The sequence below is a fragment of the Lithobates pipiens genome, unplaced genomic scaffold (assembly GCF_037356315.1).
Source record: "Lithobates pipiens isolate NorthernLeopardFrog02 unplaced genomic scaffold, aLitPip1_a1.2 Scaffold_23, whole genome shotgun sequence".
Taxonomy (NCBI): domain Eukaryota; kingdom Metazoa; phylum Chordata; class Amphibia; order Anura; family Ranidae; genus Lithobates; species Lithobates pipiens.
The window spans coordinates 192,496,619-192,508,913 of NW_027507785.1; the positions used below are offsets into that span (position 1 = coordinate 192,496,619).

The window sequence follows — 12,295 nt, forward strand, 5'->3', positions numbered from 1 at the left end:
TGAAAACGAGGCATTAGTAGCAAAAGTATGTAGGCACATCCCTGGCCACACCCCCTTAAAGGAGAATTATACAAAAAAATGATTAGTTAAACCCAAAAGTGCTTTTTTTTTTACCACTACTATACTTTTATACTGGCTTTTAAAATTTATAAATGCAACAATTTAGAAATTGTATGAAAGGTTATCACTGGGAAAAACTTTTTGAAAGATAAAAAGTGCATTTTATATACAATTATATAAATCAGACCAAAATGAAGGGCAAATCAGGGACAGTGCCTTGAAATCAGGGACAGTTGGGAGCTATGTGTTATGCTACTTTTTCTCTTAGCCCCGATGAAGGGGGATTTGTGAGCCCCTCAATCATACCTTTTGACCTTTTGTTGTGATTAATAAACTTTTACTGGCTTATCCTTCATTTGTGGCACTCTTTCATTCTTTCAGTTGTAGTCTTCAGACTCTTTTATAACTCACCAGAAACACCCTGGTTGACAAAGAGCAGCTGTCGGGGACATGCTGGCCATAGCACAATTAAAGCTCTGAGGCACACATGAATGCACAGGCGCAGGCCTACATGTACTCATACTCATACTATTGTGTGCAAGTGCACACATATATGCATTGGTTAATTCTGGAGCCCAGTGGCCTATATAAGTGCAGCCGCTGCACTAGTGAATTGCTGTCTGATCTGCAGCTATTCCCGAGTTCCTGTATCTGCTTTTGTGTTGATTTCCTGAGATTGACCCACTTGCCCTGACCTTGCTTGAAGACTACCTGGCCTGACCTTGTCTTGTCTCTGGATTTGCTCTGCCTCCTGCTCATATGTCTGATTCTAAATCGCTGGGCTCTGCTTGTATCTGACTATTTTCTGCCTAGCGTCCATGCTTGTATTTGACTATCTGTTGCTGACCTGGCTCATCTGACTTTGCATCCAGTTATCTACCTGTCCTGCTCTGCATGCCACCTGGTCCCTGAGGTCCTTCACCTGCTGAGTTCCCTGTCAAGAACCTGCCACCTGCTGTCTACCTAGTCCTGGGTTTGCTGTCTCTGCTGCCATCTGCTGTTCCAGAGATCTGACCTGTCTTTAGTGATGCCCCTGCTACCCACTGCTGCTTACATGCACTCATACCTCACCGAGCTCTCGCAGCCCCTGTCACAACATCAGTGGTCTTTGAGCCGGGGCTGTAAGAGTGGCCTTCCTCTAAACATCAGGCTGTGCCACAAAGTACGTGACAGCAGACTTTAAAAATAGGTTTGGAGTTGAAAGCCGCCCTTATGCACATTGGTGTTAGGTGCCCTACCAACCAGACTCTGGTTGGATGACTGGCCAGAGCCACGATGACGTCACTCCCTCGCATGCGTGCAGCAGACGCCATTTATGGCACAGGACTCTGAAGGAACGGTCCGGGTGACTGTTTCTTCAGAGCACATGTGCCGGTGATGTCGCTGGCTGCATGTACATAAAATACCTCCTAAACAGTGCACGTGTAGGAGATATTTACAGTGCCTATACTTAGGCCTTACTATAGGGTTACTTATAGGTAAAAGTCAGAGACTCAGACTTTAACAAGCAGCTCAGGTCAATCCCCCAAGTGTAGACTAAATATCTCTAAAGCCCCATACACACTATCTGATTTTTTTTTTGTCTTCAGGTTTACCAAAACCATGTAGTGCAAGGTTCTGCCTGCCTGATTGCATACAAATTGAAACTCCTAAGGTTTGACCTCATATTATATGGTTTTGGTAACTCTGAGGACAAAAATAAGCAGAAATTCTGATAGTGTGTATGGGGCTTTAGTCTACTTAATACTATTGCCTGAAAATTTTGGCTGCATCTTAAGCCCTTGTACACATGGTCGGACATTCTGACAACCAAATCCGTTGGATTTTGTCTGACGGATTTTGTCCGAAACTGCTGCATACACATGGTCGGACATAGTTGTCGGAAAATCCGATTGTACATAATGTGATGACGTTATTTCGTTACGACGGGACTACGTTCAGGCTAGTAGCCAATAGCTTTGGTCTAGGAATTTGATCTGAGCATGCGTGGCACTTTTTCCGTCGGAGTAGGCTACACATGATCGGAGTATGTCCGATAGGAGCATTTTGTTGGAAAATTTTACCGGCAAGTTGGAAAAGTTGGTCCGTCGGATATTCAGACGGAAACAGTCCGATGGAGACCACACACAGTTGGAATATCCGACAAAACGGTCCAATAGGACACATTCTGTCGGAATCTCCGTCCGTGTGTACAAGGGCTAAGAGTGTCAATCAGTTTGCTACACACTTCTCAGAAATTCTGATGTTATTCCCATTTAAGTTTTGTTTTAAAAATGTCCGCAAATTTAAGACTGTGCCTAACTGAGAGTGTTCTGCAGTCCCCTATCATATCCTACATCGCATGACATGTATATACGCATACAAACATTAATAACTAGATAAGCACTAGTATTAGGAGGTTGGCCTTGTATAAAAACAATTGGGTAAAGGTAAGACTTACCAGAACCTTTCTTTGCACACTTGGGGTAGATTAATTTTCCTCTTTCGCATTTGGTTGTTAAAGTTGAGGGAGATGTCTCTAGCTGGTATCCAGGTAAGCACAAAAACTCAATTATTTTGCCATGTTCAAAATAATGTTTTTCCGTTAGCAAGTTCTTTAACTCAATATGATTATTGAACAGTTCCCTTTGCCCCACTGTGCACGGCTCTGTAATCAGATCATAAAAAACAATATTGACTGACACAATGTCACTTCTGATGTACTCATTACATAAGATATACACATCACATAAGACAAAAATATGAGCAAGGGCATGATTTTTATGGCAGTCTGATATTACAAGGTGTTTTCAATGTTCAGTAGACTGTAGATTTACATCACCTAACCCAAGAGATCTCAGCCCTTGAGGGCCCTCTGCCCTTGATTCCTTATAGGTCACACCCAAAGATGGATGGGGATATACAACCTTACAAAATTGATGTCAAATTAATCATGTTACGTAAACCCTAAAAATGAACTTGGAATATGTCAGAAATTCAAGGCTGTTCCATGCCATGTGCACACTTCCTGTGTTATCTCAGAAACTCCCACTTGTAATCTTGGGCCACACAATAATTAGTCTCTATATTTTGCAGGATAGGGGAAGGGTATGAGTAGTTTGACAAATTACAATTGGGCAGGGCTAACACCCCTCACCCCACAAAAATGCTCTGTGTTGTTAGCCCACAGCAAGCAATAAGAGCTAGGTGCATTTCTGTCAGATCAACATTTCTCTATTTGCAAGATTAAAGATTAAAGATTAAAAGAGTTAAAACATACAGAGCTGTACTGCATTTGGTTTTCTCCCTAACATATACATTACTAAAGTTCCCAACAGATACAAGAATCCAAGGGGATATAAGAGCACCAAACTTCATCTTCCACTTAAAGCAGAGTTCAACCCAGAAATGGAACTTCCGCTGATTGGTTTCCTCTCCCTCTCCGGTTTCACATTTGGCACCTTTCAGGGGAGAGGGGGAAGCAGATACCTGTCAAATCTAGGTATTCGCTCCCACTTCTGGCAAAAGATCACCTCACATTGTGCGGCAAACTACGCTATGTCTGGCCCCTCCTCCTATACCCTCGCTGTCTTCTGAAAGAGACATAGGTCCCAGAAGACAGCAGGGACCATTCAGAAAATGCAACGCCTTTCGTGCATGTGCAGTATGGAATCAGGAGTGAAGCCAAAAGTCTTCACTGATGGGTCCCCTTACCAGGAATGGTGGCGGTAGCACCCGTGAGTCGATCAGAAGATCGGCAGCGGTAGCAGTCGTGAGTCGATCCGAAGATCGGCTTTGGGTGCCGATATCACGGGCTCCCTGGACAGGTAAGTGTCCATATATTAAAAGTCAGCAGCTACAGTATTCGTTTTTATTCCCAGGCGGAACTCCGCTTTAACCGCTTGCTGACCATATCACTTAGATATACAGCAACAAGGTGGCTCTACTGCACTGGATCATGTACCTAGGGCTGGGGGTTTGGGGGTGTGCTGTCGCTGTGATTATACACAGCGGGAGCTGATCGCCGGGTACTGTGGACTCGATGTCCCCCGGCACCCGCCAATCATTCATTACCTAAACAAGACAGATTGCTGTACTTTCAGTAGGGAAAGCATTGATCCTCTGTTCCTGCAAAGCATGGACTCAGATCTTTGCCTTCTCCTAGTCAAAGCACCTCCGACAGTTTAGTAAAACACTGGCTAGGCACACAGTTAACCGTTTAGTCGTCACTGATGTTAACCTCTTCCCAGCCAGTGTCATTAGTACAATGGTAGTGCATATTTTTAGCACTGATAACTGTATGCCCTTGTGCACATGATCGGAAATTCCGACCACAAAACCCGTCGGATTTTTTCTGACAGATTTTGTCCGAAACTGGTGTTGCATACACACAGTCTGACAAAGTTGTCAGAAAATCCGATTGTTCGGAACGTAATGACATGAATTTGTTCCGACGGGACTACGTTCAGCCTAGTAGCCAATAGCTTTGGTCTCATAATTCGATCTGAGCATGTGTGGCACTTTGTCCAATCGGAATTCTCTACAAACGATCGAACAAAGTCCGATCGGATCATGTTGTGGGAAAATTTTATATCCAGCTCTCAAACTTTGTTGGTCGGACATTCCGATGGAAAAAGTCTGATGGAGCCCACACACGGTCGGATTATCCGACAACACGGTCTGATCGGACATTTTCCGTCTGAATTTTCAACCACATGTACAAGGGCTATTAGTATGGTTCCCAAAAACTGTCAAAAGTGTCAGTTAGTGTCCGATTTGTCCGCCACAATATTGCAGTCCAGCTATAAGTCACTGAATGCTGCCTATACTAGTAAAAAAAAATTAAAATAAAAATAAAAAAAAAATTATTCCATAGTTTCTAGACTCTATAACATTTGTGAAAACCAATTGATATACAATTGGGATTTTGTTTTATAAAAATATGTAGCAGAATACATATTGGCCTAAATTGATGAACAATTTATTGGATGTGTTTTATAGCAGAAAGTAAAATATTTTATGTTTTTTTTCAAAATTGTCAGCCTTCTTGTGTTTATAGCACAAATAATAAAACCGTAGCGGTGATCAAATACCACCAAAAGAAAGCTCAATCTGTAGGAAAAAAGGACATATATTTGATTGTCGCGTGACCAGGCAATTGTCAGTTAAAATAGCGCAGTGCCATAATCTTCCTGAGGTCAAGTGGTTAATCGCTTCCTGACCGCCTCACGTCGATATATGTCGGCAGAAGGGCACGTACAGGCAGAATCACGTACCCGTACGTTGCCCTTTAAGAGATTGCGGGGGCGCGCTTGAGACGGGTCATGGGTCTTGATCGCTCACAGAGAGGAAGAACGGGGAGATGCTAAAGTAAACAAGCATCTCCCTGTTCTGCCTAGCAACAGTGACACTGATCTCTGCTCCCTGTGATTGGAGCAGAGATCAATAATGTGTAAAATACAGCCACACCCCCACAGTTAGCAACATGCCCCCAGGATACACTTAACCCCTACACTGCCACCTAGTGGTTAACCCCTTCACTGCCAGTGTGATTTACAGAGGAATCAGTGCATTTGTATAGCACTGATTGCTGTATACATGACAATGGTCCCAAAAATGTGTCAAAAATGTCACGATAAAAATCGCTGATCGCCGCCATTTAAAAAAAATATTACTAAAAATGCGATAAATAGCTTATTGTGATTTTTTTTTATTTTTTTTTTTACCAAAAATATGTAGAAGAGTACGTATCGGCCTAAACTGAGGAAAAAAAATGTTTTTTTTTATATATTTTTGGAGGATATTTATTATAGCAAAATTGTCGCTCTTTTTTTGTTTAAAGCGCAAAAAATAAAAACTGCAGGGGTGATCAAATACCACCAAAAGAAAGCTCTATTTGTGGTAAAAAAAGGACGTCAATTTTGTTTGGGAGCCATGATGCATGACCACGCAATTGTCAGTTAAAGCGACGCAGTGCCGAATCGCAAAAAGTGCTCTGCTCAGGAAGGGGGTAAAATCTTCTGGGGCTGAAGTGGATAAATATCACTTTAGAATGGACTGGCCCTTTTATAATTTATGTCTATAAATATACATTGTGTGAAAAGCATCTGCATATATTTGGGTATTTAAAGTAAACAGTATTTTTTTTTACTTATGACTGAGTATTTGAAGTAAATTATCACACATTTTTTGAGTGAAGATTCTCAGCTCCTTTAAATCAGCCTTATTGCCTTGGGGTAACAATTTTAGCCCTTGTGCACAATGCAACATATAATCCAGACCACACACATTGAGAACTTATTGTACAATCCCTTTTAGATTTACCAACAGTTATGCAGTGTGAGTGCACAAATGATTTTATGCAAAAAAAGAATTGTTTAAATAAGCCCTTTGCAATATATTGTTCTTGATAAACCACCAAAGGAGTTTTTAATAAAAGTACCTACAGAAAAGGGGACGTGAAGGATTTAACAAAATTAGAGACTTTATTTTTTACAGGATTCTTACAGGATTTTTGTTGGATTCTGTATCACCTGTATCAGGGAAAAAAAAGGTGAAAGAACAGAAATCTGCAGAAGGAGAATTATCAGTGCTGGGACAAGGCCGTTCGGTGCCCAGGGAGAAGATGGCAAGCTGTGACCCCCCCCCCCCCCAAAGCCACAGTTGGGTTTTAGGGTTAATTATAATAAATTATGGTTTCAAGTCTAGCTGGATTGCACTGGGTTTTGCTTGGCCACAGGTGTCGCTGTTACCGTTTACAAGTGTGAGAACGTAGTTTAGCTGGGCGTATTGAGTGTCATTCTTTCTCTGAACCAGCCCAGTGTGAGTGTCATCTTGTTCTGCATTCTGGGAGAGGGTACTTAAGGTACTGACATCACATGCATCTCTGTTCTGGTCCAGAAGATTCTTCTGTCTGATTGGTCCTGGTCCTCCTGACCAGCTCCCATGGCCCTCGTGGCCTGGGGTGCGGATCCATCCAATTTCAAGTCTCGGGGCTGGCTAGCCCGAGGCAAAGTAACTAGAAGGAGGATTCAAAGGTGGTCCGGTGCTGTCTCATCTGTGGAGAGGCCCAGCAACTGGAGAAGCAACCAGGGGAGGACTCTTCGGGAGAAGGCCATGCATGAGGCTGGCTTCTCAGAAAGAGCCTGGAGGCTCAGTTGAAGGACACCAAGTGAATCTACACTCATAGGGTATCGCTGGACTGGCTGCAAGATACTGGTACCATATGATAGCTCTCTAAATTTATCTACATCCTTCACAAGCGTTCTACATCCAAGTCTGTGGCAGAGACTTTGTTCAAGCGTTCTACATCCGTCTGTGGCAGAGACTTTGTTTTACTTAAACACTCTCTCAGCTGCTAGGCCTAGTGAGAGAAAGTCTATCCGATAGCGGCGATAATCCAGTTGTGAGCAGTAATTCTCTGGATTCCTAAAGGGAGAGACTTCCCATCTTTTGCAGTTCCAATAGTACCTGAACTTTCTGCCTAACCTACCCTTCTTTGAGAGACTATTGTCTACTTGTTTTTCAAATAAATATCCCAAAAGAAAAGTGGATTCAGTTTTAGTATCTGCAATTCTTTGGGCCATCTACCTCGGGAACCACCTAGATGCACACGAGGTCAGGAAGGTAATGGTAAGCCCAATAAAACCAGCCACTCCTTCGGGGGGTCAATGCTACATATGTATTTTTATTGGAGGCACTTTGAAATAATAATGCAACAAATGTGCAATATATATATATATGCACATATTTTTGCCAGTAAAAAAATTAGCATTTATAATGTTTTTAAACAGTAGCCTACAAAGTATTGCACCCATGATCAGCAGACTGCTTGTGCAACATTGGGCTCCTGCACACACTGCCTAAAGCTCTGTGCCATCAGCCCCATAATGTAACCAGCACTGGGTCCTAATGTGCTGCTGCCATGGAGACAGAAACCAGCGCTGTCAATAGCCGGGACAGGACAGCAACCCTGATAGTTCTGCAGCTGGTCCACAGTGGGAGGATTCCTCCATCCACCTGGAATGTGTAGATGGGAAAATTGGAACATTCTTTTTCTTTTTTTCAAGTGATCAATGTATGGGCTGCCTAAGAGCTAAGGCCAGCCATAGATGGTTTAAGTCTCAGCTGATTTTACATGAACTGGTTGAGATTTGAACCATTAATGGGCAGGTTGAATGTACCAAGCTGATTGATCAAATTGGGTACAACCAGCCTGCCAGATTCTCTTATGATTATCACTAGCAGTTGCTATATCTGCTAGTGGAGATCACTGTTTGCCAGGAGAATACAATTGCTCAGTAGAAGGGATTCCCCTGTCAGCACTGACTGCAATCTGTGGATGCTGGAAAGACATTTGCACCATCTATTACCTGCCTAACTGGAAGTGAAAGTTAGCAAATGTCTTGAAAGAACATGGGGGGGGGACAGATGGGGGAGCAAGGGAGAGGGATGGAGATAAGGACAGTTCAGTGATCACAGTGTACTGCAGTGTGCACTCTCACCCACAGGTCCGGGCTGGAAGATCAGGCATCAGGCGGAAACAAATTAATTTGTTTTGGATGACGTGTTGCCGGCTACACTCTTCAACTCTGTGCTATATCTTTTTCATTCTCTCCCCTTAGCGATAAGCTGTCCTGACTTGCCACGCTTTCAATCCAAACTGATCAAAAATATCTGGGGTTCATATTGCAAAAAAGATCATATATGCCTCTAGGTCCCAGGGAAGTTTTGGCTATATTACTAATAGGCACAATTGAGACAATTATCAGCAGTTCACTACACATTTGAAAAACCAGATGGAAAGACAAGCTATCTGACGGTTCACCATTGATTTTGTGATGGTACAATCCCCAAAAGCCTGCTCGGCAGTCCTTGTGGACTGGGACAAGGACTTGTCAATTGATATGAGATATAACACTCATGCTTTAATGCCTCGTTCCGTGGCATCATAAACATCTCCCTTACTGAGACAAAGCAGAAAGTCCTTACCAGATGGTACCTTGTCCCCACCCACCTACCTAAGATGTATGCAAGCTCTTCTCTATCTGTGCTTTCATGGATGCTCCATGAGGGGTACTATGTATCATATCTGGTGGGAGTGTCCCCGGATCAGGGGGTATTGGAACAGGTTTTTTTTCTTGCTCCGTCAAGTGTTGGAAGAAGCAGTAGATGAACAACTCCAATATGGCCTATTAAATTAAGCTATCCTCGATATTGCCCATAGTGCACAGAGACTATTTTTTTTTATAATCTTAGCAGCCAAATGAACGATTGCAGGAGCTTGTAAGAAATCATTTTTTTCTTTATCTATAAAAAACATAAAACCTCTTGGATCATGATGAAGCTCAAGTTGGCATGTGGCCTGCATGATAAGGTTAAATCATTTGAACAGACATTGTCTCCGTGGGCTTCGAATATGCATATCCAACTGCAGGGCTAGACTGGGACAAACATTCAGCCCTGGACTTTATCCAGACTGGCCCACTTTTATTTTGCGAACACGCAAAAAACAGTATATAAACTAGACATGGTACAGGAGATGGTCAGAGACTGCAGTCATACTAGAGGAGATGGCCAGAGACTGCAGACATACTAGAGGAGATGGCCAGAGACTGCAGACATACTAGAGGAGATGGGCAGAGACTGCAGACATACTAGAGGAGATGGCCAGAGACTGCAGACATACTGTACTAGTGGAGGTGGCCATAGACTGCAGACAAACTAGAGGAGATGGCCAGAGACTGCAGACATACTAGAGGAGATGGCCAGAGACTGCAGACATACTAGAGGAGATGGGCAGAGACTGCAGACATACTAGAGGAGATGGCCAGAGACTGCAGACATACTGTACTAGTGGAGGTGGCCATAGACTGCAGACATACTAGAGGAGATGGCCAGAGACTGCAGACTAGGGATGAGCTTCGTGTTCGAGTCGAACGCACGTTCGACTCGAACATTGGCTGTGCGTCCGTTCGGCGAAATCCGAACACTTGGTCCGTTCGCGTCAAAATTCGTGTGCCGCTCACGGCCCACAATGCACTGCGATGGCGCAGTGCATTGCTGGCTCATGATTGGCCAAGCATGCACTGTGACCCCGCATGCTTCGCCAATCGCAGCGCCAGCAGCGAGGAGAGCCATGATTGGCCACAGGCAGGATGCATGTGGCCAATCATAGCTCAGGCTGTGTAGTGCACGCCCCACACTATATAAGGCCGCCATTGAGGCGGCCTCGTGTAGTGTGTTGGCATCTGAAGCAGTGGGTGTTCTGTGTACCTTCAACACAGTTACACACCGATCGTTTTTGGCTGATTTCCTATCTTGCTCTTGTGTAGTGGTTATTGTCTGTGCCCTGACCGCAGTATACACCACTATATTCACCTCACCTATATAGCTAGTGATCTAGCTTTAATAATAGAGCTTGCAGTCAGTAGTGTTAGGAGATAGTGCGTGCTGTCTGCGTGCTCTGTACCCAGTACATACCGCTATAATCCACCTACATAGCTGTTCTCTATTTGAGCCCAATTGCCATCTGCAGGAGTTATTGGAAGTTGTGTGTGCCTCCAGCACAGCACAGTATACATCTGTATATACCCCTTTATCTCTGCTGTTTTCTGGTTATTGTCTGCGTGCCCTGACCGCAGTATACACCGCGATATTCACCTCACCTATATAGCTAGTGATCTATCTTTAATAATAGAGCTTGCAGTCAGTAATGTTAGGAGATATTGCGTGCTGTCTGCGTGCTCTGTACCCAGTACATACCGCTATAATCCACCTACATAGCTGTTCTCTATTTGAGCCCAATTGCCATCTGCAGGAGTTATTGGAAGTTGTGTGTACCTCCAGCACAGCACAGTATACATCTGTATATACCCCTTTATCTCTGCTGTTTTCTGGTTATTGTCTGCGTGCCCTGACCGCAGTATACACCGCGATATTCACCTCACCTATATAGCTAGTGATCTAGCTTTAATAATAGAGCTTGCAGTCAGTAGTGTTAGGAGATAGTGCGTGCTGTCTGCGTGCTCTGTACCCAGTACATTCCGCTATAATCCACCTACATAGCTGTTCTCTATTTGAGCCCACTTGCCATCTGCAGGAGTTATTGGAAGTTGTGTGTGCCTCCAGCACAGCACAGTATTCATCTGTATATACCCCTTTATCTCTGGTGTTCTATAAAAAAGGCATCTGCAGGTGTTAGTGGGTGTTGTGTGCCTCTAGCACAATATAAACTACCCAACTGCTGTTTTACCCAACTCCCTTCAGGCCATTACCATGTCTGGAAGCCCAGCAAGGAGAGGCAGACAGGCGCGAGCCGATAAAAGAGGGCAAGCAGGCTCTGTGTCTAGAGACAACAGTGCTGGTCGTGGACGCGGTGCATTGTCATCGGCACGTGGCCATGGGACATGCTTGTCCTTCTTTTCGGCAGCTGGACATGTTGAACCACAACATGCCAACGACTTGGTAGAGTGGATGACCAAGCCCTCTTCATCCTCCTCATCCTCTCTCACCCAGTCTCAGGGTAGTAGCAAAGCAGCTGCCAACGCATCGTCTTCCCTCCTCTCAATGTCATCATCAGTGACTCCTTCCCTAGACCCACCATGTCCTCCTGAGGAGTCTCCTGAACTCTTTGAGCACAGTGTTGGGTACATGCTCCAGGAGGATGCCCAGTGTTTGGTGGGCTCTGATGATGACACTCAGCTAGAGGAAGGCAGTAGCGTGAGCGCAGAGAGAGGGGATGCTCAAGAAGGACAGCAATCTGGCAGTCATGTTCCACAAGCTGCAGCATACTGCCAGGTTTGCTACAGCGATGAAGAGGGAGGGGATGATGAGGGCACTGACTCCACGTGGGTGCCTGGAAGGAGGGAGGAGGAGGAGGAGGAGGAGGAGGCACATGTCCAACGAGGCAGGATGCCCTCCGGGGGCCAGCTTAGGGGCAGCACACCGACTGAATCACACCGCAGAGCTCCGCCTGTGCAGAGCGCTGCCTCTGCGCGTTATTCTAAAAGTTCTTTGGTGTGGGCCTTTTTTGAGACGAGTGCATCAGATCGCACCGCTGCTATTTGCAAAATATGTCTCAAGCGTATCTCACGTGGCCAAAACATCAGCCGCTTGGGCACCACATGCTTGACCAGACATATGTTGACCTGCCATGCAGCTCGTTGGCAAGCGTACCTCAAAGACCCACACCAAAGAACAAAGCGGACCTCTCCTTGCTCCTCATCAGCTGGCATCTCCAACCCCACTAGACCTT

General features: G+C 44.6%; 1 protein-coding gene across 1 annotated transcript in view; it reads right to left on the reverse strand.

The window, feature by feature from the left end:
• The window catches only part of LOC143928081 (coagulation factor XIII B chain-like), a 96,643-nt gene that overhangs the window by 24,465 nt on the left and 59,883 nt on the right, over positions 1–12,295 (reverse strand). The window contains exon 7 of the mRNA XM_077452696.1: positions 2,501–2,707. Coding sequence (XP_077308822.1) covers positions 2,501–2,707 — 207 coding nt within the window. The remainder of the gene's footprint in view (positions 1–2,500; positions 2,708–12,295) is intronic.